The sequence below is a fragment of the Pholis gunnellus genome (assembly GCF_910591455.1).
Source record: "Pholis gunnellus genome assembly, chromosome: 7".
Classification (NCBI taxonomy): Eukaryota; Metazoa; Chordata; class Actinopteri; order Perciformes; family Pholidae; genus Pholis; species Pholis gunnellus.
In genome coordinates this window covers 1,603,080-1,629,252 of record NC_136533.1, presented here as the reverse complement: position 1 = coordinate 1,629,252, position 26,173 = coordinate 1,603,080, and the positions used below count along the sequence as shown (strand labels likewise).

The following is a 26,173-nucleotide window of genomic DNA, read 5'->3' as shown; positions in this document are numbered from 1 at the left end:
TACTCTCTCGTAGTTTGTGAGCTCAGTAAATGTGGCGTAATGTTTGGGACATGTAGAGTATTTTATTGCATGTTTAATGTAAGTTAATGTAGAAGTGAAATAGTTAAATTATTCAATCATGGGCTTGGGTGCCTGGGACACTGGATTTTAATTTTTGGGGTTGAAATACAACATACGACACAAAATACCCCAAAATCTCGTGGTACAAGAATTTAAAAAGTCTGGAGGGTGAATATAGTTTGGCTGAAAACACAAATATAATACAAACATACTGAAATACTTCCCCACATTAAAGGCTTGTTACTTATCCCCATCGAGGCTCTGATGACAGAAGCAGTCGCATCCTGTGAAGTTGCCTCTTTTACTTTATACCCAATTGATGAACTGGTGAAATAAGTTATTTATTACAATCTAAATAAATCATTTAAACTTGAAATAGCGGCCCGACACCGACTCAAACAGCCGGATCAGATATCAGAACAATCTGGCATTTTAATACACAACAATTCTATTTATATATATCTATGTATTTATTTACTATATTATGATGGTTCCAGTATAAAGTATAATAAGTTACATTTACCCGAATTTAAATGAGACCGTACGACCTAAGCGTGGAACATTCCCCTAAACATATGGCGGCTGTACGACACTTGATACCGCGTATCTATTAAAGTAAATACAAACAGCTGTCAGGGCATAAAAACAAAGATCTGTTGATCTTTACCAATCAAGACTCCAGAGACCAACAAGGAAAGTTTAAAGCAGAAATCAAATCGTGGGTTTGGAGAATCGTGACACTCCGACTGTGAATCACCTTCAGGCGTATTTAGGATTTAAATATCGGGCGATGTGAGTTTTGTAAACGTCTTATTCCATCTGGCTTTCTGCTAGAGGACCGTAAACGTAAACCTGAATAGTTCGGGTTTAGTGGTTTTGTCGTTCGTCTTCAGTCGCTCTCGCTGCCGCTCTCAGAGTTCACGTACCGGTTGTCCTTTCCCGTGTCCTCGACAAAACACGGTCCTGAAGACCAAACCGGGAAAAGAACAGACGTCACTTCAACACAGCCGGACAGCAGACATCAAAGACGACTCATTCTCCTCAACATCACACACACGACACTGTTAAATGCTCAGGTTCTCAGGTTCTCCGTGTGGTTCTCACCATCGGAGGTTCCGTCTTCGTCCTCTTCAACGTGCTCCATGTCGTAACTCACGAAGATATTCTGAGGAAAGAAATGAACTTGAGTTTAATGGTGGACTTTAAAATCCATCTCTGCTGGTCTGGAACATAAAGTGAGTCCAGTACCCTGTTCTTCACGAGCCTCTCCCAGGAGCCCTGCTGCTGTTTCACCAGTCTGAGGACCGGCTCGTTGGACTTCATCTCCCAGCAGCACCGCTCAGCAGAGATGTGACCGTGGAGCTGGAGGTCGGCTCTGTAGGCCCGACCGTTCACTCTGCAACTGAAGAAAGAGAAAGAGAGAGAGAGAGAGAGAGAGAGAGAGAGAGAGAGAGAGAGAGAGAGAGAGAGAGAGAGAGAGAGAGAGAGAGAGAGAGAGAGAGAGAGAGAGAGAGAGAGAGAGAGAGAGAGAGAGAGAGAGAGAGAGAGAGAGAGAGAGAGAGAGAGGAGAGAGAGAGAGAGAGAGAGAGAGAGAGGACACTTAGAAAAAATCCAGGGTGTGTGTTTTAGTGATGGAGGCCTCTTTGGGGGGGGGGCTGGAGCATGCTGGATGCAGGTGTGGGACTAGTGGGACTCTGTGAGAGGCTTGTATGGGGCTGTGGGGGACCCTGGAAGAAGTCACGCTATGACAGCGGTCTTTTGCGGTTGTCTGTTTTTCCAATTTTGGAGACAATTTGACGGGTGTGCAGAGTGCGTTATGGGCCGAATGACAGCGGTCCTCCATAGTTTGACAGCGGTCCTTTGAGGATGTGTGTTTATCCGATTTTGGAGATGATTTTACGGACTGACTGTGTGCGTAATGGCCTATTGACGGCGGTCCTTTGCTGATGTGTGACAGAGGGTCTATAGAACTATGTGGTGTCCTTGATAACTATGCTCTGACTCAGCATGTGACAGGACCCACCCACAACAGGGGGCACACTCTAACCCCAACGACGACTTTAGTGGCAAACGTCTTAGCGAGTAGAACTGAACGGACTTTATGGACGAGGAACCTGAACTGTGTGATGCGTCAGAAACGAGAGTTTTCATTCACAAACAGACGAACATGTACGAACCGCTCCCGCCGGTGTGAAGCGCTCTGGATAAGAAGCTCCTCTGAATGGAGGATGTTGGTGTGAAGCGCTCTGGATAAGAAGCTCCTCTGAATGGAGGATGTTGGTGTGAAGCGCTCTGGATTAGAAGCTCCTCTGAATGGAGGATGTGGTGTGCAGTGAGCGATCGGTCTGCTCCTCACAGACCTGTAGACGACTCTGTCGGGGTAGAAGTCACAGCGCTGGCTCTCCGGGTTCCTCAGCTTCACCGTCACGATGACGCAGTTGGACTTCTGGTACCAACGGGCCGGAGGATGGAAACTAAAAAAAACACATCGACGGTTAACGTCTAAAGGAGACGTATCGTGCTCATTTTGCTGTGTGAAAGCTCAGACAAAATCAAACCTGCGCTGCCTTTTTATATGAAAGTAACCGTGACAAAAACTAAATTGTGCCCTCAGTGAGTTTCCTTCTAATATCCACTTTGTACCTTTCCGTGGAGTCGTCACCGTCCTGCTGATCGTCTCCTGCAGCAACACCTGAGCCGACACAAAGGTCCAGATTATCAACCACAACGTTACTCAGGTTCAGAAACCAGACTGTTTTCACTTTTCATTTTAATTGAAGCAGAGACGATCAACAGCAATCTCTCAACAGAGAGACACACAGACAGACACAATAACATAAAGTGTGATTTATGAGTAATTATCTTTATATTTCATATTCTACGTGATCAACATGCTTCTGTGACGGTCTACGACTCGTACTGAAGTGAAGACTATTATTATTATTTTGTTATTTTCACCTCCGGGGTTGAGATGAGCAGCCGGTCTGGTCTCTGGGAGAAGTTCTCCTTCATCTCCGATCCTGAGAGTCAAAAATAAAAACAGCTTCGGTTCAGTTCTACATGTGGACCAGAACCACGTGAATCCCACTGAGGGACTTCCAGCTGAAGGTCCGGATACCTTTAACATCTGTGACAGTTTGTGTGAGAATTGTGTGACTAAACTATTTAATATAATTTAATTTTTAACGGGAGAGACGAGCGAGAGAGACCGAGTAGTCAGAAAATGAGTGTTACGTGAGTCAGAGAAGTTATTTCACATGACGTTCTCTAAAAAGAGGAAAGTGGACAACGAGACCAGAGAGACTTTAACCAATAATAAACACTCTTAAATGTTCATTCTTCCTACGGACAGTTTAAAACCAGTGTGTCTCATATGTTCCGATTAATAAAAGCGTTAATATGAAGCGTCGCTACGAGACAAAGAACTCTTCAGATCAAACTCAGACTCGATGTGATCAACACATGAATTCACTCTAAAACTAAGCTGTGAACAGAGAACAGAGCTGAAACACGAGGTTTAATAAACACATAAAGTCTCTGAACACTGATTTATCTTTTTAGAAGAGGAGAATATTATATTCCAGCTGTTTTGAGTGACATCACTTCACACCTGAGTTTAAAGCTGCGGTTCAGTTCATTTTACTGAAATGACTTTATGTTAAAAAGCTTTATGTAATTTATTCTTTAACACAGTTCATGTTACTTGAAACAAGAGAAGAACATTTATTTATTTATGTTTTATTTATAATTCATCCAGTTCAATTTGAATTCTGACAATAAATATTGTTGAGCTGTATTTCATTTGAACTTTCTTTATTTGATTTGACAGTCAGTCGCTGACATTCAGACGTTAACACAACGGTTGGCTGATTAACGATGTTTGCATGAAGACATTCTCTCGTTGAACTGTAATGGAATCCTCTGCTCTACGTCATCGGCTACATTTACAACACGACCGTGTAACGACGGCATTAAGAGGAAATGTAATATTAAATAGGATGAAAGCGAAGACGCATGCAGGTTGAACGATTGTTGGAACATGTGATCCTAAATCTCTGAAGCCTAAATAATGACCAACTTATTTATGTCAGAATGAAGACACTGACTTCAGATCAGCTGTGTGGGCGTCTCTCTGTCCGACAGCAGCCCGGCGGTCCAGCGGGGTTTTCTGATCGCACGCTGGAACCGGGTGGAGTTCAGGTCCCGGCGGCGCCGGGACCGGAGACCGGATCGTCGGAGAGACCGGACTCAGCGGCTCGAGGAGAGGAAGGTCAGCGAGCCGACCGGCCTCGGCCGCTCTCACGGCTTCAGCCAGAACCTCCACCTCGGCTTTGATCCGGACCTCCAGAGCCGCCGGCCCATCCCCCGACCTACGGACAACAGAGCAGCGCTTCATTGGTCTCGGTGTCCGACATTGTTGCGTACCCACCGCTCCAGTGTTTCCTTACTCAGAGATGTGAGCCTCCGCCTCCTCGTCCTCCTGGCAGAGCGCCCTCAGCAGGTCCAGATGCTCCGGGTTGCTGGTTCCCATCCCAGTGTTCAGGATCTCTGACTGCACGCTGTGCTCATTGATCACAGTCTTCATACCTGGAACCTGGGTCACACGCACCTGGGGGAAGAAATCCATTATTTTGTGGAGCCAACTGCACCAAAACAGTCCAGTCCAACATACTTCATATGTATATATATATATATATACATAAAAATATCTATATCCCATATTTGTGAATCAGTAACACACTGACTGAAGCAGGTTATAAACTCACCATGGGATCAACAAACACCGTGTTTCCCAGACTGAACACGGCTCTGGCTCGGTGCTGCAGACCTCGGATCTTCTGGTTGATCGCTCTGGTGACCTGAGATCCAAAAACAAGTGTTCCATCGATCACACGAGCACCACGCGGCTGCTTGTGTTGTTTCACAGGACGGATGTTTCTGCTCAAGGGCACAACGTCCGGGACCGGAGGAGCCACACACATGAGCAGTGACACCTGCAGATTTCATGCTGGCTGTCTTTTAGGCTGTTTACTAATCTGAACAGTCACGAGGTCGCCGTTAGTGGGCTTTAAAGACGCCCTGTGACAAACTGTTTGTTTCCAGCTGTTGGTAGATAAATAAGAGGTAAAAACTCAGAAATAGCGGTGAAGTGTTGGAGAGCAGGAGAACCTTGGGGTGCCAGTCGGCCTCGGCGTCGATGGGTTTGACCCGGCAGACGACGATCTCCACGGCCTGGCCGGGCAGAGAGTGGAAGCGCTCCGGGAGCTGGAGGATCTGATGGGATTTCACCTCCTCCTCCTTTCCCACGTCAACGAAGAGGACCAAGGCGCTGAAGAACAGCCGGTCGCCTCTGTCTGGGACGGACAGGACCTTCACCCTGGCCGGGGAGCACACAGTGGTGTTAAGGCTAAATAAAATAAAGGGTGGACAGCACAAAGTGATGGAGCAGCAGCAGCTAGGACGATGGTGGAAGCTTTGGCAGAAATCCTACAAAAGCTCCAGATAAAGAAACATTCAGATGAAGGATGAAAGTCCAAAGTTCTGCTATCGAGCTTTAAAAAGAGACTAAACTACATCTAAAAACATCCTGAACCAGCTGGTAGATGTCCGACCTGTGGAAGACCTGGTCCTCCTGCACGGCGTAGAAGCCTCCCTCCAGCACCTCCTCGGCTCCGGGTTTCCTGTCGGCGTAGTAAGCCGTCATCCCAGACGCCACGCTCCCCCATCCTCCTCCTCCGTCCTCCTTCTGGACGACGCGGCCGTAGAACACCGACGCCGTCTTGATGTAGAGAGGCACCACCTGAGAGCATCGTGTGAGAAAACGTTTGGTTTGGTGCAGCAGAGGACGACACTACGGTAGAGACACTAGAGACAAAGAGGTGACGGTCCTCACTTCTATGACTCCGGAGGCAGGAAGCACCGACTGGTCCAGTTTGGGGATGAATCTGTGACGGTCGGGACACACACTGCTGTCTCTGCACAAACACACACACACACACACACATCACATCTAAACCAGTTGTTGGAGCCTTAATGTAGTTGGTTTGTTTGATCTTTGAGGGAAACACAAGGTGAATTTATACATGCAGTTCTGACATTGAACACAAGGGGGAGCATTCATGTAACAGTGCAGATCAGCGTGTGTGTGTGTGTGTGTGTGTGTGTGTGTGTGTGTGTGTGTGTGTGTGTGTGTGTGTGTGTGTGTGTGTGGGGACGGGAAGCTCACACAGACGGTCGGATCGTCTCCATATTCGTCTGCTCAGACTCAACCAAACCTCTGCTAGCATTTAGCTTAGCTTAGCACGTAAACATGACGTACGTGTATTACGTCTGCTGCGTTCAGGGGCAGCGGTTAATAACGGACAGCCCGATGTCACAGAATAGTTTCAGGCGATCAGAACTGAGTTTGAAATGTTCCGATTATTGAGTTTACTGCATCGAGTCGTAATCGTTGAAGAGAGAATCACGAATCGATTGTTTCCCCCGACTGTAAATTATAGTTGTAGGAAGAAAGAAACGGTCAGACTTCTAAAAATGTAAAAGAAAATATGAATCGGTGCGTCTCTACATGGTTGAGCTGCAGATTTCTGGTCTTTACAGATTAGAAACTAAGGATTAAAGGTTCAGCTCATTCAACACAAACATCACAACATGAAGCACAGAGTAGAAGCTGACCTGCAGACTCCAAAGCTCTTGAGGTAGCTGCAGAGAGGCCTGTTGGTCTTCTGGTCCTCCCGGGCCACGTGGACCCCCTGAGCGAAGGCCAGCAGCTCGGGGGGCAGCGGGGCATTGGTTCTCCTCAGGTAACGCAGAACCCCGACCACGTGGCAGGCGTTCCTCTCAGAGATCAGCAGCACCGACCTGGTGGGACGAGGGAGGCTCCTCGTCTGGTCCTCGGAGGAAACCTTGGCAAACAAATACATAATAATATATAATAATAATAATAACAGAGTTCACCTTTCAGCTGCGAACGTGGACACTGAATGTTGAGTTTCTGTTCTCACTCGCTCAGAGAGGTTTCTGAAGTTCTCGGCCATAAAGGAGAGCCGGCCGCCGAAAAGTTTGGGTGAAGCGGGGAAGCCGTAGTGGACGACGCAGGTGGCGTCTCTGACTCCCAGACACCTCACACACTCGGTGGTGGTCACTAGAGGCCAAACACAGCGTGAGTCACATGTTCAGTGAACGGACCTGAAAGTCTTTACTGTTGATGATGTTCTCTGTATTTACTGATCTACGCTGTCGGGTGGAAATATATATATGTTGAGTTTACCCAGAATGACATGAGTTCCGGGCCCGATGTCTTTCCTCCACTGCTGGGTGACGAAGTCAAACTGGTGCGTTAACCCCTCGTGGGTCTTGAGGCAGAATGCTGATCTGTTGCTCACGGCCTGAGGAGTGGAAACGACACCGGTTAGCTCAAGAAGGACAGCGCTTTGGTTTCTCTTTCCACAATCGGTGCACTGAAGAGAGGAGAGGTCACATTTCACTCTATATAATATCTATTTCATGTTGCTGTGAACACATCTTCAAAACAACTGGATTCATTATTCATCGTTACTTTTGAACACATCACGGTAACATAATAATTTACCTTCGCCCGATACTTAGTGTTAGCAGCTAACAGCTAACGTTAGCTAGCGCTCCTCCTGTCGAGTTAAACACAGATTTGTTGTTCCCGATGTTCCCGTCTCATGAGGATCCAGTCTGTGCAATCAATGCGATTCTTAAAGTGTTTTGTCGTCAATTATTTATCAAACATGAGTCAGTGAAGAAGAATCTCCGCTCTGTACTCGACAGGACGCGACCTCTCAGCTGAGCTCACTCACATTCTTGTAGAGCGCGTGATACAGACGGAACTATTTGATCAGCCGGCTTGACTTAAAGGAGTTGATGGAGAAAATCTAAACCTGGAGCCTCAGCATCACCTTGAACACGTCTTCAACCTCCTGAGACGAGTTGGCTACGATCAGAGTCTTCTGGCCGACGTCGGGGTTGAAATCCAACGCGCCCAACAGCACCGAGACCTTGCTGCTCTCCAGAGTCATGAGGACGATCTGCAGGAAGACAAAGAGATTCTCAGCACACATCACAACTTACAGCTGAGCTTTAAGTCTGCTCATGTTACAGGAACGGGTTTAAAACCCTCCAGTGAACATAAAGCTGTGATTCACTGAGACTGACCTGCTGAACGTTACCATAGAGAGCAGCTTCCCCGGGGACGGTCATGACAATGCACGGGTACGGCATGTGATTGGCTACCAAACCCTCCATGTGACCGGTCCACCTTTTGGCCACGGCGACGAGCTGCTGAGGACAGGAAGCGTTCTCCTCGCTGGAGGTCACCTTCTGGAAATGCTGCAAAATGGTCGCCATCTAACAGGAGAACGTCCGTCGTTTACAGAAAATGCGTAGAAAAGACAAAAGATAAATGAATGTATTCATGAGATGATGTCGAGTGTGAATGAGGCGCAGACGGTCACCTGATCCGGAGCGAGAGTGAAGAGCTGGTCGGCCTCGTCCAGCACGAGGTGGTAGAGACGCAGGAACAGGAAGCAGTGGCAGGACAGCAGCCGGACCAGACTGAAGGGAGTGGTCACTAACAGCAGGCCTGGTCACAACACACAGAGACGTCAGAACGTCTGACTGATTGATTACAACACACAACTGTGCAGCTGAACTGAGGTTCACTGCTTCACGTTGACCGTTTGATGCTTCTTTTAGCTGTATTAGCCACTTTAGCCAAACACCACAGGACTCTGCTGTCCAATCTGGTCTATGACCATAAAAAACATGTTTTCAAACAGTGTGAAGCACTGCAACCACGAGAGGTCTTTGAGCAAAAACACTCTGCTGATGGGTCAAGCAGTATGTGAGATTAGCTGTGGACAGACGCAGAGATGCACAAACATGCACGGCCGAATACATTATCTCCTGGCGGAGATAATAAATGCATTATGGGGATTTCCGTAATAAATTCACAAATGTTGAGTCATCTCTAGCAGGGACCACTAGTGGACTGAGATGACTCACAGTTTTTGGGGATCCTGACGGCCTTGGCCTCGTCTTTGCCGGTGCCCAGCAGCAGGATGACGGGGTGGAGGACTGAGGCAACTCTCATCTCCTCCAGAAGGTCGTACACCGCCTGGACCTTCTCCCAGCCCGGACACAGCAGCACCACTATGGGCTGGAGGTCACAACAGAAAGCACCACCCCTCTTACAGCAATAACGACAGCACAGTCGATCAAATGATTGAATCAAATGATCTGAATCGATGCATTAACGATGTTCTCACCCCCGCGCTGGAGGTGAGGGAGGTGAAGATGGAGTTGAGCAGGACGTGGGTGAGGAGCGGGGCGAGGTAGCTGAGAGGCCGGTCGGCGTTGTGGGAGACGATGACGGTGCTGCATCCTCGGGCCACAGCTGGCCAGCTGTACCGGTCAGCTGGAGACAGAGCGCCGTACTGCTTCTTCATCACCTGGAGGCAGAGCGGCCGCCGGGTCAGACTCAGCTCAAAGCACGTCAAGAGTTTTAAACGTGTCGGAGCACATTGTTTGTCGTTTACCCGGCGGAGAGTGTCCGTGATGGGGGCGTCGTCCAGGCTGCTGCAGGGCTCCACTGGGAGGGCAGAGTGCACCAGAATCCCAGTCCTCCTGGGATCACTGGGATCACTGGGAGCAGCCTGAGGACGGTCAGGAGGCCGGAGAACCAAAGACACACGAGACAGTACATTATTAAACGTGCTGCGGTGCATTCTGGGATCACATGAGGTTGCTGATGACACACTTTTTCTTTCTTTTCAATTTTGCCTCAAATCATCGACAGTTTAGGTCAATTCTTTACATTTCCCAGATCTTCATCACTACTATCTGTAAGTGCAGGAAGTTTCCGGGATGACCGTCACTGATTGGTCGAACACACTACTTCAGCGGACTAATTTACCAAATCTACAGACACGATGGAAACGTGGACAACAATGAGCTGAAGGAACATTTTAACTCCTTCATGAGCAGCTCCAGGACTAGAAACACCAGGAACCTCTTGGTGGAAACGCTGCTAAATAATAACTTTAATGGAGAGAAAACTTGTGTGAAAAGAAGCTGAGGTGGTGCTTTTCACAGCAGACGACATGAACCGAATTCATGTTCTTAGTCCATCATCTAGCTCACTAAACTGACTCAAGCAGCTCAAACAACCAGAAGAGAAAACCTACCGCGTCGTCTGCAGCGTCGGGGTCGGGGTTCAGGGGCTCCGGGTTCAACCACTCTAAAAGACTTCAGACACAGTTCAGATCAGAGACCTTGAACAGCGTCAGTGTTGAAAGGTGTTCTTACCTCCAGAAGATAAACTAATAGTTTACAAACCTACAGACATTTAGCCTCGTTTGCATATAGTTAGTTTATGACTCTTTCTATTTGAACTGAACTAGCTGCTTCCTCAGCTCACCGTGAACAGGCCCAGTCCTCTTCCCTGCTCCACGTCTTCTCTGGGAGTCCCGACTCCACCGATCTACTCGAAATAAAAACAACGAAGAAGAAGAAGAAACTCTGTGAACGTTTACAGCCGTGACGTAGCGATGCTGTAACAGATGTGAGTTTAATGTACCTCGTTTCTTCATCTGCCCGACTGCTCTCACAAACACCTGCAGCTCCACTTATTCTGCTGACAAAACACCAGAAACACTGAACATAAAGCAGAGGTTTGGTTCATAAAGTAGAGCAACGGTCCGCTAACTCAGGTGGGATGAAGACGGTGACGTTCTGATCTCATCAGTTAAAGGTTTAAGACTCTCTGGTTCTCCTGTAATTTAAACGACGTATTTTAAAACAGATCTCTGTGTTTTTCTTTGTGGAAGAGCTGCTTAACTTTCTACTTTATTTAATTCTTAATCAGCTACGTGTGACATTTTACTTTTACGGGAAACTTTGAACAACTAAACTGGAGAACAAGAGTTCATCCAATAGGCTGCTGTAACATCAGCTACAGGTACAAACTGGTTCTTTAAACATCAACTGAAAAGCTAAATATTCAGACAGGCCTTTCATTAAGAATGCTTTATTATTCTATTCACTCATTTTATTGTATTTAAGTTGAAAGTTCTAATTTATTGTATTTATCACTTATTTTGGTGTATTTAAATATATTCAATATAGTATTATTTCACACTGTTTTACTACTATTACTGTTATTATAGCTTTTAATTCTATTCTTTTACATTTTTATTCTATTTTTTAAGTTACGGAGCGTCTTTCAAACTATTATTATTCATTTATTTTATTGTATTTATGGATGTTTAGTGAGTTTAATGAGTCTCACTGACTCTCCTGAGGTTATAACTGATGTGAAGCGTTAGATGACGGAGGAGCTCCTCATCGTGTCTGAACGGGCCTTTAGTCGGTGAACTGAACAGGTGAAGGAGTTGTCGGCAGCGTACACTTCCTGTCCTGAGCAGCTGCTGGAGGCTGCAGTCGTCTCTTCAGGACCACCGTCTTGTAGCTCTTCATGCTGTAAAAAAAAATACACAAAAAAAAAAGCTTTTGGATCCAGAATCATTGTTCAGGAATTACTGACCAAACCAGCAGCACATTAGTCTGAACTCCAGGAGTCTAGAGCCCTGTTGGTATCGCTCACAGCCCAAAGATTACGTGGTAGAAACACTTCCTGTATGTACTCACGGTGGGAGCCGCCGGCTGGTAGCTGCTGCCAGGATTCAGAAACTTCAGGAACCTGTGAGGGGACAGGAGACGTGCTGTTGGTCTCAGCCAATCACAGGAGACCATGTGACTGAGGTGTTTCTCACCTGAACAGACTGAGGTCGTTGGTCAGAGCTGCAGCTAGAGACGAGTCTGTTTCCTCCGACGAGTCACTGAACATGAGAGCAGAGTTAAGAGGAGACACATCAGGTGAACAACAACGTTATAAAAGAGTCTCTGAGTGCTGTGTGAACTAACTCCTCTGTGTGAACCTTCAGCACATAGAGAGGAGTGAACGTGTAAAGTTTGGTGTGTGTAAGAGCTGCTGAAGATTTATCATCAGAGTCTGAGAACAAACTCATTCAGAGAAAACGTCCTTTAAAGAGACGTTTAGTTCATTACAGACATTCAGAGACTCTACAGGTGAAGAGGGTCAACACATGAACTCATAGAGATCACCATGAACCTTCACCACTTCATCACTCACATTAAGAGGATTAAGTATTACAAGTTTACTGACAAGTTATGTTTAAATATGCAAATGAGGCATTATGTAATGTAACTTTTGATGAATTTAGAAATCTACAGACGTAAGCAAACAAAGTAGTGAAATAAATGTTTTCAGTAAATGATGACAGATCTCATCTGGACCATCGTCTCTGCTCAACAGTGAACATCTGGACTGAACCAGATGTGCGCTCACCTCTCTGCAGCAGCAGCAGCGTCTGGCTCAGAGGTCTTCGGCTCATGTTGTGGTCTCTGGAGCAGCAGAGAGGCTCCGACCGCAGAATCCAAGCTGGAAGAAAGAGCTGAAAACAAGCATCAGTCCAGACGTCAGTGCAGCAAACCGACAAGATATAACGGACCAGAGCTGCTGCGTCGAGGAGGAACCAAAGTCTAAACCTGTAAGTATGTTTTGGAGCCTCGAGGTCGGCGTTTTGGCCGTCGCCATCTTGTTTTTATGCAACAAGTGAGCGAAAGTGACCATATCTGGACTGAGGAGGAGTGACATAGAGACCTGTCAATCACTGTGTAGCCCCGCCCCTAAAGCATCCCCTGCTTTATGGTCTGTGTGACTCTAAATGGACCATCATTTACTAAATGAACATCATGCTGTATTGAAGAAGACTTGAAACTAGAGATTGAGACCATAAACTCATGTTTACAATGTTTACTGAGGTAATAAATCAAGAGAGAAGTAGAGTCATTTTCTCATAGACTTCTATACAACCAGAGGAGTCGCCCCCTGGTGGTCACTAGAGAGAATGCAGGTTTAACACATGAAGCATCGGCTTCACTTTTCATGTCTGTAACGGGTCTGTGTGGAGCTGAACAGGAAGTCACATCTGTGCGTCTCTTACCGGGAGCTGGTTGGGATGTTTGTGCCGTCGGCTTGTTTGAGGTCGAGCGGGCGCTTTGGGTTAAGATGCTGGAGGACAACATGACGGGAAGTTGGTCCACCTCGTCCAGACCGCCGCTGTAATACGCAAACTTCTTGGCCACCAGATCGTCGTTCGCACAGATCTGAGAAAATAAAAAAAATACACAAACTGTTAAATGATCATCTCGTGTGTGATCTTACGTCATATTCATGCGTGTCTAAAGCTTTGTGTCAGACTAAATGTTTGAGCTAGTGTGACTTGTTGAATCCTAAACTGTGGGCTCAAAGTTCACCTTGACGTTCCCGATGGTCAGGTAGAGCTCGACGGCGGTGCAGTCTGACTCGGAATCGAGCAACACGGCCTCCGTCAGAGTCGACGCTGATGGAAGGAAGCAAACTTTCAAAGTGACTCCTTTTTTTAAACATCGGTGTGAGCGCAGCAGCAGCTCAGGACACGTCGCACGCTGTCTTCTAAGAGGTCACATGTAGAGACACGAGGAGCATGTTGCTCACCTTGCAGCAGGTTGTGCAGGTAGAGTGTAGCAGAGCTGTCCCACTGAGAGGACGGACTGCAGAGGACAAGAACAAACGCATCACGAGGACATAAAGTGGGTTGAGGAGACACTATTACGATTCTATTGTGATTCAAAAACACATCGACAGTTCAGTCGTGAGCAGCGAGCTCGTCTTACATGAGCTTCGCCTTCTCCTCGTGGACGGACACCCGCAGGGTTGTTGGATTGATTCCCGCCAGCTGGAACCTCCTCACCCAGAAGGGCACCTGGAGGAAGGTCTGCATCGCGATTCGGATCCTTGTGAGACGACAAACACCAAAGTTAAGAATCAAACGGCACAGCCACACAAACGTCGCTCGGGTCTACAGACTCTTTCACATCGTCGTTTGCGTGTGCGGTGGGTAGCGCTCCATCACAGCCCCACAAAACAGTCCTGTATTTGGGCGAATGTGTTAAAATGGCAGCGGTGGTGCTGTGTGGAGGAGGACTGGTACAGTTCTGGTCTTACTGGTCTGAGGGGACGACGAGTCGCCCTCCGTGGTCCACCAGGAGGCAGCGAACCTGACAGGACACCGAGTCCATGATGATGGACTCCACCACGGCCCGACACCACGACTTCATCACCGACCAGTACACCACACACACCTGAGAGGAAGCACAGCAACACACGCATTCCAGTCCACATCCAAGACCAAGACCAGGACCAGGTGTGTAAGAACTAAGGCAGGTGCTGCTCTACCTGCCCCTCCTCTAGCGACGTGGGCTTCAGCTTGAGCAGGTCCTGAGTCACGTCGTGGTAGAAGAGGTTCATCTGAGCCAGCAGTCTGTCGTACTGGTCTGTGGTCTCCACGTCACCGCCGGGACCCCGAACAACCCGACCCCAGAGGCAGGACGGGCTCTCAACCTGCAGAGACCAGAGAGGACCGTCACACCGGAGGCACCAGAACCGGGTCCACTTGTACAGATAAACTCTCTCTAGATTCATTCACTGAGGATTGTCCTGGTGCCTTCAGGACTTTAATGGCCTTTTGCTCCCTATGTTTGGCTGTTTGATTGTTTATATAAAATAAAACATAATTTATATAAATATATATATATGTTTGGTTGTTGTGCCTCATCACAGAGGAAGCTTTATTTACATTTGATAACCTTAGTAGAAACGTGTCAATAAGAGGCAACGCACGCGCTAAACTGTGACCTCATGATGCAACGTTCAACATCAAGAGTTAATAAATTGATAAGACATTTAAAAAATATATAAATAACATGAAGAAACCCCCGAAAGTCCTTCTAACGTCTGTCTGAACTGCGTCATGGCGTCGACTGGCAGCACGCGCACTAATTAACGTGTCAACCGTTAACTTTAATCCATTAGATAAATACAAATATATATAAATATATATACTCTTCACCACTTACTGTCATAATGGAGATGTTCAGCATGGTATTTGTTTGTCTTTCCTCAATCGACTCTGAAAGAAAACACAACTAGTTAGTTAACTAACTCAGAGATTAGTTAGCGGTCTTTGCACACGAGCCTACACCCCCTCGCGCCTGTATGCTAGCTAATGTTAGCTAACGTTAGCTTACCGGCGTCGTTACACTTGTTTCACGACAAAACTAGCACTTAAAATGCACCTGGGTGAAGCCGAATTTGTCAGGTGTTCATTTTAGCGAAGTTTAGTATTTTTTCCTGTTTGATCTCCGTATAATTTAATCCGTAAATCGTACCTGTGTGTGAGCTTCTGGACGGGAGCAGCAGGTGAATCGGCCTCAAAGCCAAAAAGAGGGAGGAGCTCTTCATTCCGGCTGTGACCGCTAGAGGGCGCTGTGGTGACGGAAGGTATCCACGAGGTGAGAGGGTGGTTCTGTTGTTGTGTTTTACCTTCATTTATTAAATATAGTTTACTCTATTCATGTCAATAACAACATATTGTGCAGGTTGATTTAACAAGGTGTAAATTATGATTTAATGTACTGACATTTGTGATTTCACCCTTTGAAAATACTCCACTACAAGTACAAGAATGCGAGTATTATCAGTAAACTGTATGTGTCATTGTGCAGTAAAATGTTCTCTGACAGTGTTTTTACTATTATTCTACATGTCTGTGGATTAATATTACTGCTGCATTGATGTATGTTGCATTTTAATTCAATTAAATTCATTTTTATAATAACTTCATTTAGAGAGGAAAAAAAGAAATGAAAAAAGAGGATAAAAGAACAAAAAAAAGCAGGCTACAGCTGTATGTGTTTAAGTTTGAAGACCATTTCAAACAATACATGTGGAAATAAAGGAAGTAAAAGTACAATATGTACCTCTGAGATATAGTGGAGTAAAAATATATAAAAAAGTAATATCAAGTAGAAATACACAACTAAATTCCTTCAAAATGTTACTTGATTAAATGTGAAATAAAAAGATAAATCAGTTCAAACTTTCTTAGTTTTTATTCTGTTAAGGATCAGCAGAGAGGAGAACTTTATGAAATACAAATAACACGATACACAACTGTTCTTCTCTGGTCACAGAAGCTGAATGTTTCATGATCACATGTTGATTCATTTTCTACAAATATGAATAAATAATTCATATTTTATTGAAACCTAAAAACATACCAGACAGAGATCTCTTGATTTTTATGTTAACTTCAAATGATAAAAACAATCAAGTAGAAAATCAAGTGTTTGTTCTACTCAGTGTGATTGACAGGAGAGATGATCAGAGGAGCAGAGTTTTTACCACTAGCATTATTACATGGACCAAAGAATGGATAGAGTTTCTCTGTGAAGCAGCAGCCAGTAAAGGAGTAGATAAGAGCTGCAGCATCAACGTCATAAAAGGAGACCAGACCCTCCTCATAATCCACAAACACCCCCACCTTCTGAGGCCGAGACTTCAGAGAGAGAAGGACTCTAGGGTGATCAAGAGCTATGTACTCATTCTCATCACTCAACCATATCGTCCAGTAACCATTCTGAGGAGTCAGTGTGATTCTTCCCTTCCTGTTGATCGACTCTCTGACCACTCCTAACTCCCACTTCTTCTTCTCTTTAACCTGAACCTCGAAGTAAAATCTTCCTGAAGAGAAACTCTGCTTTGCTAAAACATTAACCCAACGATCAAATCTCTTTGGATTGTCTGGGAGATTCTTCGTATTAGCATTACCACATTTAACTTGTTTTCCATCATCAGACAGGATGAGCCACGACTGTGCTGTATCAGGATCAAGTGTCACATCCACTGCAGACTGCTGGACCCTCTTCAGCTCGGCCTCAATCAGCTTCTTCATCTGTTCACTGAGCGTCTCCTCCAGCTGATTCAAAGCTCTCCTCACAGTCCCCTCATGTGAAGGTGGACTGACTCTGACTCCTGTCCAGTTCTTGGTGGGTGGAGCAGTGTTCAGGGTCCTGAAGCTCTGGAGGAGGTGAAGGTGGTCTTCAGAGCGTGAGAGCTGCTCCACCTCAGTGCTTCTCTTCTTCAGCTCAGAGAGTTCCTGTTCCAGCTCTTTGATGAAGCCTTCAGCCTGTTTCTCTGTCTTTCTCTGCTTCTCTTTGATCGTGTCGATGAGCTCGGCCTGGCTTCTCTCAACAGACTCCTTCAGAGCGGTGAAGACCTGAACACCATCTGCTATCTCTCTGTCTGCATCTTCCTCACTGAGCTCCACTGAGTGTTTGATCTCCTGAATCTTCAGTCGTCTCTTCTGGATCATCTGCTGAATTTCAGCCTCAGTCTTCCCCAGCTCTGCCTTTCTACCTTCATATCCTTCTTTCAGAGGAACAACATCATGGTTCTTGTGGTCTAAAACAGTGCAGAACATGCAGACACACATCTGGTCGGTCTTACAGAACAGCTCCAGCAGTTTATCGTGCTTCGTACACATCCTGCCTTCCAGGTTCTCCACAGGGTCGATCAGCTGATGTTTTTTCAGACCTGATCTTGTCAGATGAGGCTCCAGGTGAGTCTCACAGTAGGAGACCAGACACACCAGGCAGGACTTCAGGGCCTTCAGTTTGGTTCCAGTGCAGACGTCACAGGGAACTTCTGGTTTGGCAGCTTGTTGCTCTGAGCTGCTGCTGCTGGCTTTCTGTTGAGCTGACTGTCTGAACTGAGCAGCCATCTCAGAGATCAAAGTATTGACCTGAAGCTCAGGTCTGGTGTCGAAAAGCTTTTTACAGTTTGGACACTGAGACTGGAAATTAACGTTCCAGTGTTGAGTGATGCAGGTTTTACAGAAGTTGTGTCCACATGGTGTGGTGACTGGATCAGTGAACACATCCAGACAGATGGAGCACAGAAACTGATCTTCAGTCAGCAGACAGCTGGCAGCAGACATATCTACACTCTGAGGACAACAAGGGTGACAAAAACAAACTGTTATCACATCTTTAGCAGCAGCAACAGTGTGTGTCAGGTATTGTTTTCACATTGTGGGTCTCTGCGTGTGTCATCAGGTAAAATGTGTCCTGGAGACGCCTACTGTAGAGGAACTATTACAGAAGAGGGTTTGAGTACTTTAGAAAGGCGCTCACTAAACAGAATTTAAATGTCTGTGGACAGATTTTGTCACAGCGACAGCGTCACAACCATCAAGACGCACTCAGTAAACTATAAAGGTCTGTTAACAGAAAGATGAGTTTGAAGATGGGTGTGGTCCGAGCAAAGACGTCTGAAGTAAAGGAAGTAGGACCCAGTTTACTCCTCAGGCCTGATTTTGGAATCATGGCTGGTGTGAAAGATGGTCTGTAGTTTTATTATTTCTTTAATAAAATCAAGCGATGATCAGTGGAATATAAGGAGGCTCATCCTGAATGCAGTTTCTGGATCATTCTTTCTTTTCTTCCTCTGTGGTTTTGCACCATGTTTTGAGGCTGCCTGTGGCTGATCCCTGACTATTAGCTGCTGTTACTGTAGTTATTTAGATAGTAGTACAAATAATAAAACAATGATACTGTTGGTTTAAGCGTTTCAGTGATTACATCACAGGCCCTCTGGTTCTTATTAATATCACAATTTTAATGAGTGAAATCATAAGAGAATTAAATTTGAACCCTGCTGCTTGTATATCATTGGAGTGAATTTATATAGTTTGTAAGTAGCCTTAACATTTTTAATTCCTCTTTAATATTAAACATATTACTGTGACATATTTGGACCTCAGTCTAAATGTTGCTCTTGTGGCACTGAGGTGAACTTCCTGTCTGAGTCGGGTCCGTGCACAAAGTATCATTCATGTTCCATTGTTCAGTCAGTTTATGAGTATTAATAATCTCATTGGTCTACTTGTGTTCATGTAAATGTGTTCTGCTACGTGTGAGTTCCTTCTTCAGCAGCGATGCTGCCTAAACGCGGTTAACTCTTTGTCTGTGTTGTTGTCTCATTGAATGAACACGTGCAATGAAACTCTGCACATCAAAACGTCAGCTTGTTCCATAATCCAACTTTAATCATGAAAAGTGAAGAAAGGAAGTCGAGAGCCGGAAACAGAGACAGCTCGCCTTCAAAGTAAAAGTTGAGCGTTTTCAAACGTGTTTGCTCCAGAGATCAATTTATGGAAAGTTAAATTAAATAAACAAATATAAATAATGAACATAATAAATGACTGTTATGATCTCATATTTCTGCCACTTTAACGTGAATAAACTGCCAATGGACACAAACACTGAATTATTTGTATGTAATGATTCATTATATCATTAATTTATTTATTTAATTAAAGGCTTCTTAAAGTTTCATTGCACGTGTTCATTCAATGAGACAACAACACAGACAAAGAGTTAACCGCGTTTAGGCAGCATCACTACTGAAGAAGGAACTCACACATAGCAGAACACATTTACATGAACACAAGTAGACCAATGAGATTATTAATACTCACAAACTGACTGAACAATGGAACATGAATGATACTTAATGAACGGACCGAGTCGAGCTGAAGTGTTTGAGTTGATGGTTGTTGAAACAGTAAATATTATCAGCTGAACTTCCTCACAAACAGACAGCAGGAACTACAGAGACAGAGAAGTTTAGAGGAAAGGCTTTACAGTTCAAGGATATTTACCAAAGTATAGAACAGTTATGTAAGTTATAAAACATCAATGTTGTACCTCTATAATCAATAAATACATCCACACATTACATCAGATGCTGTTCTGTGTGTTTGGACAATCCAAAGGGAGTAGCAGCTAGGCTAGTTAGCTTCTAAGCTAGTTAGCAGCTAGGCTAGTTAGCTTCTAGCAGGCTAGTTTATCTGCTGCTACTTTGTTCTTTGTTCTGGATCCTGGTTTGAACTCACTTTTGACCAAATGTTGAGTTTCTCTGTAGAACAGTGTACTCACCAGAGTTAGTCAGAGACTCTGCAGGATTCAGGTGAATGTTTCTTTAGAGAGAAACAGAGAGACTTGTCTCGACTGCAGCTCTGCTGTTGCTCAGGAGAAGTGAGTCTGCAGCTCTCCTCTTTCAGAGTTGCTCCTCCTCTCAGTGAAGCTCTGTGATTGACGTCTTATGACATCATCGTTAGTTACCTCTACAGTTCATTTGTCAATCGAGGTGTTTTTATGAATAATATTTGAATGGCTCGTGCTCGTGTGGTGGAATGCGTGGATCCGCTGCAGGTCTACTGGATTGATTTGTTGCTTTATTGTCATACGAATATATGCGACTGCTCTTGTGAGTTTGTCATTGTGTTACATTGATTTGGACTGTATTGTCCGTTACGCAGCGTCCCGTCATGCTCGTTTTCATGTATCTGCACTCTGCATTTCGTGTTTTGTATGCTAGGTATTGAACTTCATGTAACATTTTATTTCATTTGTCAAATGTTGCAGTGTTATGTGAATATGCGGCTTTTACACGAAACAATAATAACCCGTAGCTGTGACGTCATAATGAGGTAATTAGAAGTGTAGAACAGCACTGAAGGCCCAGGTATAAAATCCACGGCCCGCCACTGCTTAAAGTAGCCTGTTAAATTCAAGTCATTGTGCAGTAAAATGTTCCCTGACAGTGTTTTTACTATTATTCTTCATGTCTGTGGATTAATATTACTGCTGCATTGATGTATGTTGCATTTTAATTCAATTAAATTCATTTTTATAATAACTTCATTTAGAAAGGAAAAAAAGAAATGAAAAAAAGAGGATAAAAGAACAAAAAACAGCAGGCTACGGCTGTATGTGTTTAAGTTTGAAGACAATTTCAAACAATACATGTGGTAATAAAGGAAGTAAAAGTACAATATGTACCTCTGAGATGTAGTGGAGTAAAAATGTATTAAAAAGTAATATCAAGTAGAAATACACAAGTAAATTCCCTCAAAATGTTACTTAAATACAGTACTTGATTAAATGTGAAATAAAAAGATAAATCAGTTCAAACTTTATTAGTTTTTATTCTGTTGAGGATCAGCAGAGAGGACGTTATGAAATACAAATAACACGATACACAACTGTTCTTCTCTGGTCACAGAAGCTGAATGTTTCATGATCACATGTTGTTGATTCATTTTCTACAAATATGAATAAATAATTCATATTTTATTGACCCCTGAAAACATACCAGACAGAGATCTCTTGATTTTTCTGTTGATTTGAAAATGATAAAAACTAAAACCCTTAAACACCTTTTATTTAACTATAAAATAAGTGGTACATGACTTTATCCAATAATGTGTAACAGTATTCATAATGTATTATATATACAATAATCAGACATTAAACATTTTCATTTGGCACCCAGACATTTAAGGAATGTTTAAATGCTTGTTATTCCTGAGTACATTGTTTTAATCTTGTCTTGACTGCAGCTCTGCTGTCGCTCAGACTAACTTTACTTTGATTTGAGTAAATGTGACTTTGAAGCTCCTCTTTCAGTGTTGCTCCTCCTCTCAGTGAAGCTCTATGATTGACGTCTTATGACGTCTGTGGAAACACCTTGACATTCAAACAAGATGAGTTTACATTTTTCTTTATTTTTTCCTCTTTTTTTGTGTTTTAAATGTTAAATACTGTATGTTTGTTTTATGTGTTTTAACTGTGTGTGTGTATCTCATTGTGTTTAAATAAAGTTTTAATAAGATAATAATATATTTTTCTAAACCTAACTCAGTAGTTTTGTTGCTTAAACCGAACTAAGTTGTTTCCTGTGAAGACAGAAGTTTATTTTTAAAGACTGCGTGTGTATTGGAACCAGTGTATTGGTTTATTTTGTATGTCCTTTAGTAACACCTAGGGTACATCACAAGTCTCCTATTTGTCATTTCCTCGCTCCTCACTTGAACCTGACGTTGTTCTGCTCCGCCATAGTGACGCCGTCCCAAAGCTCTTATTTCTGCTCTGAGGAGGGAGGAGGGAGGAGGGAGGAGGGAGGAGGGAGGAGGGAGGAGGGAGGAGGGATCTCTGAGGAGACATGAGTGAGGAGGGAGGAGGGAGGAGTGAGGAGGGAGGAGGGATCTCTGAGGAGACATGAGTGAGGACTCATCAGAGCAGCCTTCCAGGAAGTGTTTTAACGGCCGACACGCCCCCTCATTGTTCATCAGTTATGTGATTGAACGCTGCAGCCGATCGGACTGATCAGGTTTTTCTAAACATCTCTTTCATAGTTTCATACCTGAGTGAAGACAAATCACAGATTAAACTCTAGTTTATATTTGATTAGTTTTCTGATTCACCGTCTGGTTTAAATATATGTTCACACGTGTGGTCTCTTGTAGTTGTGGCACCGTGTTTCAACATGTATTCACTTAAGCTTATTATAATGAACTCAAGCACCACTTCACTCGTCAATCTTCACTCAGTCATGAACGATAGTCGGCTTCTGTTGTGGGTTCACACAATGAAATGTCTCCGCTGAATGAATTAAAGGACGCGTCGGTGGCTTTTGCATGATTGAGTCTGTTGACTACACATTTACATTCAGTGCACTTTATATCGCAGCCCACCATTGTTTTAGGTCTTTTATTTAAATGCAGTCTTCCTGCCGGTGGTTTCAGTATATTTAGGAATGGTATGAAAATCATCAACTACAAACTGGACCTTTAGTTCAATGTTGTGTCTGCTTTTATTTAATTGTGTTCTTTATATTATATATCTGTTGGAGAAAAATCAAAGTGACCATTGATCTCATGAGTGACCATTGATCTTATGTGCTTACAAATGCTGTGTTAGGAAGTGATTACTTTTATGGCGTCCTGCTAGAATTAGCTGGCTTCCTTTTCTCACTCAGGACGACCACTGTTTATTCTTCTTAGGTGTCGAGGCCTCTCAGCAGCATGTTCTGAAGTAGAAGGATAACAAAGAACTGTGGAAGCGTGGAGGTGGGGGCAGAGCAAAGTTATGGCTCAAACCTCCTCCTGATTGCGAGAAAGTGACCTTTGTTGAAGACCAAATGTTCTAGTGAAGTTCCAAACACTTTGTTCTTTTGACACCATATGTATTGTATTGTGTATGTGTCACCTCCTGTGACAGAATGCTAAAGTATAAATACGAGTGTCTCAGAGCCAGACCTCTGAGCAGTCTTGGCACGTTGTTGTATGTGTTCAACCCTTCAACCTTCTTTGCAAAGAATAAATGGCCAATTGTTTAATGATTTTCCATCGGTCTCGGGTGAACTTTTCTAACAATATCATATGTCTATATGCTTCATTACATAATGATAACTTTGTAAAATGTAAAACCTGACATGCTTCACAGTAGGATTTCCTGCGTCCAATAATCAGGTTTTTAATTAAAAGAATTTTAATTTTAAGAACAATGATAAATGTTCTAGAGCCCAAAGTGACGTCGTCAGGTGTCTTGTTTTGTCCGACCAACAGTCAACACGAATATATTAAATTTACAATAATATAAATTAGGAAAGAGCAACAAAATGTCGCATTTGAGACGCTGGAACTCAACCTTGCTTTAGCGTCTGTGCTTTATCGACGACTTAAACAACTAGACTATCAAAATATATCTTCTTTTGTTGTATTAATTACTCCACTGCTTACTCAGCAGTGTGTGTACCGGTAGTTCTATTAGCCGTTAGCCGTTAGCCATGCAAAAAAAGTGAGATAATAATGTGAAACTAAAATGATCTGATTTGAGCAAATAAATCTGAAATTGAGCACTTCGGCGTGCGGCGTGAACCTTTTCAGTTATCAGTCTGGTGGAAGCAGTCTGGTTTTGTTCTCCATGTACTAAATTAACTAACATCTGTTACTAAAGAGGACTTTCTACAAGCTAGAAGCATTAAAGACCAGTCAGACACATAGAGCGCTCGTCTGGCTGGACACAACAAAGCATCTGTGGCAGCAGATTCATAACTTCTGACCTGTGAATGTATCTGGTCATATTTAAATCCTCACACACGTGTGAACATTTGAAGTGAACAGAGCTGACGTCGCAGTCCGATGTACGAGTTCATGTCTGTGTGTGCCGTCTTTTCATGTCGTTGAACATTTCGTGTGTTTTTCCGTCTTGTACGTGTGTGTGAGAATGTGTCTGCAGACGGACGGCGTGAACACATGACGCCTGTATGTCTGCGTGTGTGTGTGTGTGTGTGTGTGTGTTGTTGTGTGTTTTTAATGTGTGCGTTCTGTCTGGTCCGTGGAGGCTTCAGGCCGTCTGACAGATCGGTGTCAAATTCTTCAGTCCGACGGACCAAAAACACACACTACAGTTTACCTACACGAAGGCCTCAAAACATCCAGAAATAACTTCGTAGATGATTTACAGCTTCTAACAGAACACAAGTTAAACCGGCTCAAGACACGATGTCTGAGGAAACATGTTGATTATGTGTTGGACAAAGTTATTTCAGCAATATAATCAGAATAAAGACAAAGTGCTGTTAGAGAATATCTGACAGAAAAACTGTCATCTGAAAAGTATACAAAGCTGTCGGACAAATGTAGTAAAAAGTACAATATGTACCTCTGAGATGTAGTACAGGAGAAGTAGAAAGAATCAGAGCATGCAGTATACAAAAGTAAAGTAAAAGTACCTTGAATTTGCAGTAATATTCTTCGTAACATTTCACCCCTGAGAATAATAAAACAGTTATAAAACTATAATAAAAAGGAAGAGATTGAAAACCTTTTGTTCGTGGCTACATTTTATACGGAATTCATAGTTTTACAGAAGAAGTTCAACAGATACAGTGAGTCACAAAAACACTCAGTGGTTCGACCCCCCCCCCCCCCCCCCCCCCCCCCCCAGACATTTCTGACCTGAACGCCTCCTTTTGCCAGTATTTTCCACATACCTTTACTTGTACATAAATCACATCTTGGTCTGTATATTTTATATTGAAGCTGAAACAAAACCACTCGGTTAAGTTTAGGAAAAGATCATGGTTTGGGTTAAAGTCAATACGGGGGTGGTGTCAGGGGGTCTGAGACCCCTTGATTGACACTTCAGACCTCCTGAAAGCCTCAATAACAAAATCTCAGGGGTCTCTAAAATCAGAAGACAATTATTTGTTACTAAAATGTCTTTTAAAAGTGTACTAAAGCCCAGTTTTCATTATTCAAACTGCAAAACATTTATTCACAAATGTGAACTGTGAGTGTGAGAGAGGATTGTTTGCTGTTAATAACACATTTAAAATAAGTCTGCTTGTTGCGTAATTTAACGTGTTAAAATTTAAGTTAATTTAACTTCTGTTACTGTCAATGTGGACTTTTGGTCTCACAGGACAAGAACAGTGGTCTGCTGGGTGAACGTCGTGTGTTTGTTTGACCCGACCTCTTAATTGCTCCCGTCATAATCACTGCGACCACTAGAGGTCGCTGCCGAACAATAAACGTAATCGTAATGAGTTCTTCGCACAGACGACCTTTGTGGTCTTTTTTCGTTCCGTTACGAGATATAACGAGACACATCTTCTCGTTATATAAAAACTTAGTTCTGGGTTCACAGCAGGTCATTTTTCTGCTGTTTGCTAGCATGTGAAAGTGACACACAGTCAATGAAGAGCAGTGACTTGTTTTAGCCCTCCGGTGTGTGGGCGGGGCTTAAAAGCCCTCCGTCTCTATTTAACAGCATAATAACGTAAATAAAATTGTTACTTTTGTTACCTGCCAATCTGAACCCATTTTGCGCAAAACATTCAAGTCACTGAACTAAGCATCGATTTAAAAAATAAATTAAAATACATTGTGATGAAAACCCGGAAGGTCACAAAAACACAATCCTAAGAGGCTCATTTTACCACGTAGATAGAAATATCTTTAAAAACATTTTTAAACTTGTTTCTCTGGTTGTGGCTGTGTTTCCTATGCAGGTAATGAAATATCTAGGAAATATATTTCCTTACTGTTTATTTTGTTTAAAAATATAATATAATAGACAATATACTGTAGGTGATTCACATTGTACAGGATGTAATTTCTGTCTACTACTTTTGTATGAAAAAGTAAACAGAGGGGTACGAATCTTTATTTTTTTATCTCGCAAGAGACAAAAAGATCAAAGGGTACTGGTTATTTTTTAAGGAAATGTGATGCTTAGCTCTGAAACTTGAACGTGATGATGATGATAAGTA

At 43.6% G+C, this 26,173-nt stretch overlaps 2 protein-coding genes across 2 annotated transcripts; both read right to left on the bottom strand.

The window, feature by feature from the left end:
• Positions 1-937: 937 nt before the first annotated feature.
• Positions 938-15,451, bottom strand: tdrd12 (tudor domain containing 12; the record flags this gene model as incomplete). The annotated part of the gene is made up of 35 exons (XM_079163443.1): positions 938-1,023; positions 1,165-1,225; positions 1,309-1,462; positions 2,421-2,534; positions 2,704-2,752; positions 3,019-3,080; positions 4,167-4,430; positions 4,509-4,669; positions 4,827-4,919; positions 5,230-5,437; positions 5,673-5,860; positions 5,954-6,035; positions 6,736-6,953; positions 7,065-7,204; positions 7,331-7,448; positions 7,986-8,114; positions 8,242-8,433; positions 8,541-8,668; positions 9,091-9,244; positions 9,354-9,536; positions 9,624-9,740; positions 10,272-10,332; positions 10,505-10,567; positions 11,493-11,563; positions 11,734-11,785; positions 11,859-11,924; positions 12,455-12,560; positions 13,113-13,275; positions 13,426-13,511; positions 13,646-13,701; positions 13,825-13,944; positions 14,156-14,292; positions 14,387-14,551; positions 15,067-15,119; positions 15,379-15,451. 35 exons carry the CDS (start codon positions 15,449-15,451, stop codon positions 950-952), a joined length of 4,161 nt encoding a protein of 1,386 aa, XP_079019569.1. The 3' UTR covers positions 938-949.
• A 635-nt stretch (positions 15,452-16,086) lies between these two features.
• Positions 16,087-20,093, bottom strand: LOC306698480 (E3 ubiquitin-protein ligase TRIM21-like). The gene is made up of 2 exons (XM_079162790.1): positions 19,990-20,093; positions 16,087-17,996 (listed from the first exon to the last, which is right to left on the bottom strand). Exon 2 carries the CDS (start codon positions 17,985-17,987, stop codon positions 16,344-16,346), a length of 1,644 nt encoding a protein of 547 aa, XP_079018916.1. The 5' UTR covers positions 17,988-17,996; positions 19,990-20,093; the 3' UTR covers positions 16,087-16,343.
• Positions 20,094-26,173: the final 6,080 nt, after the last annotated feature.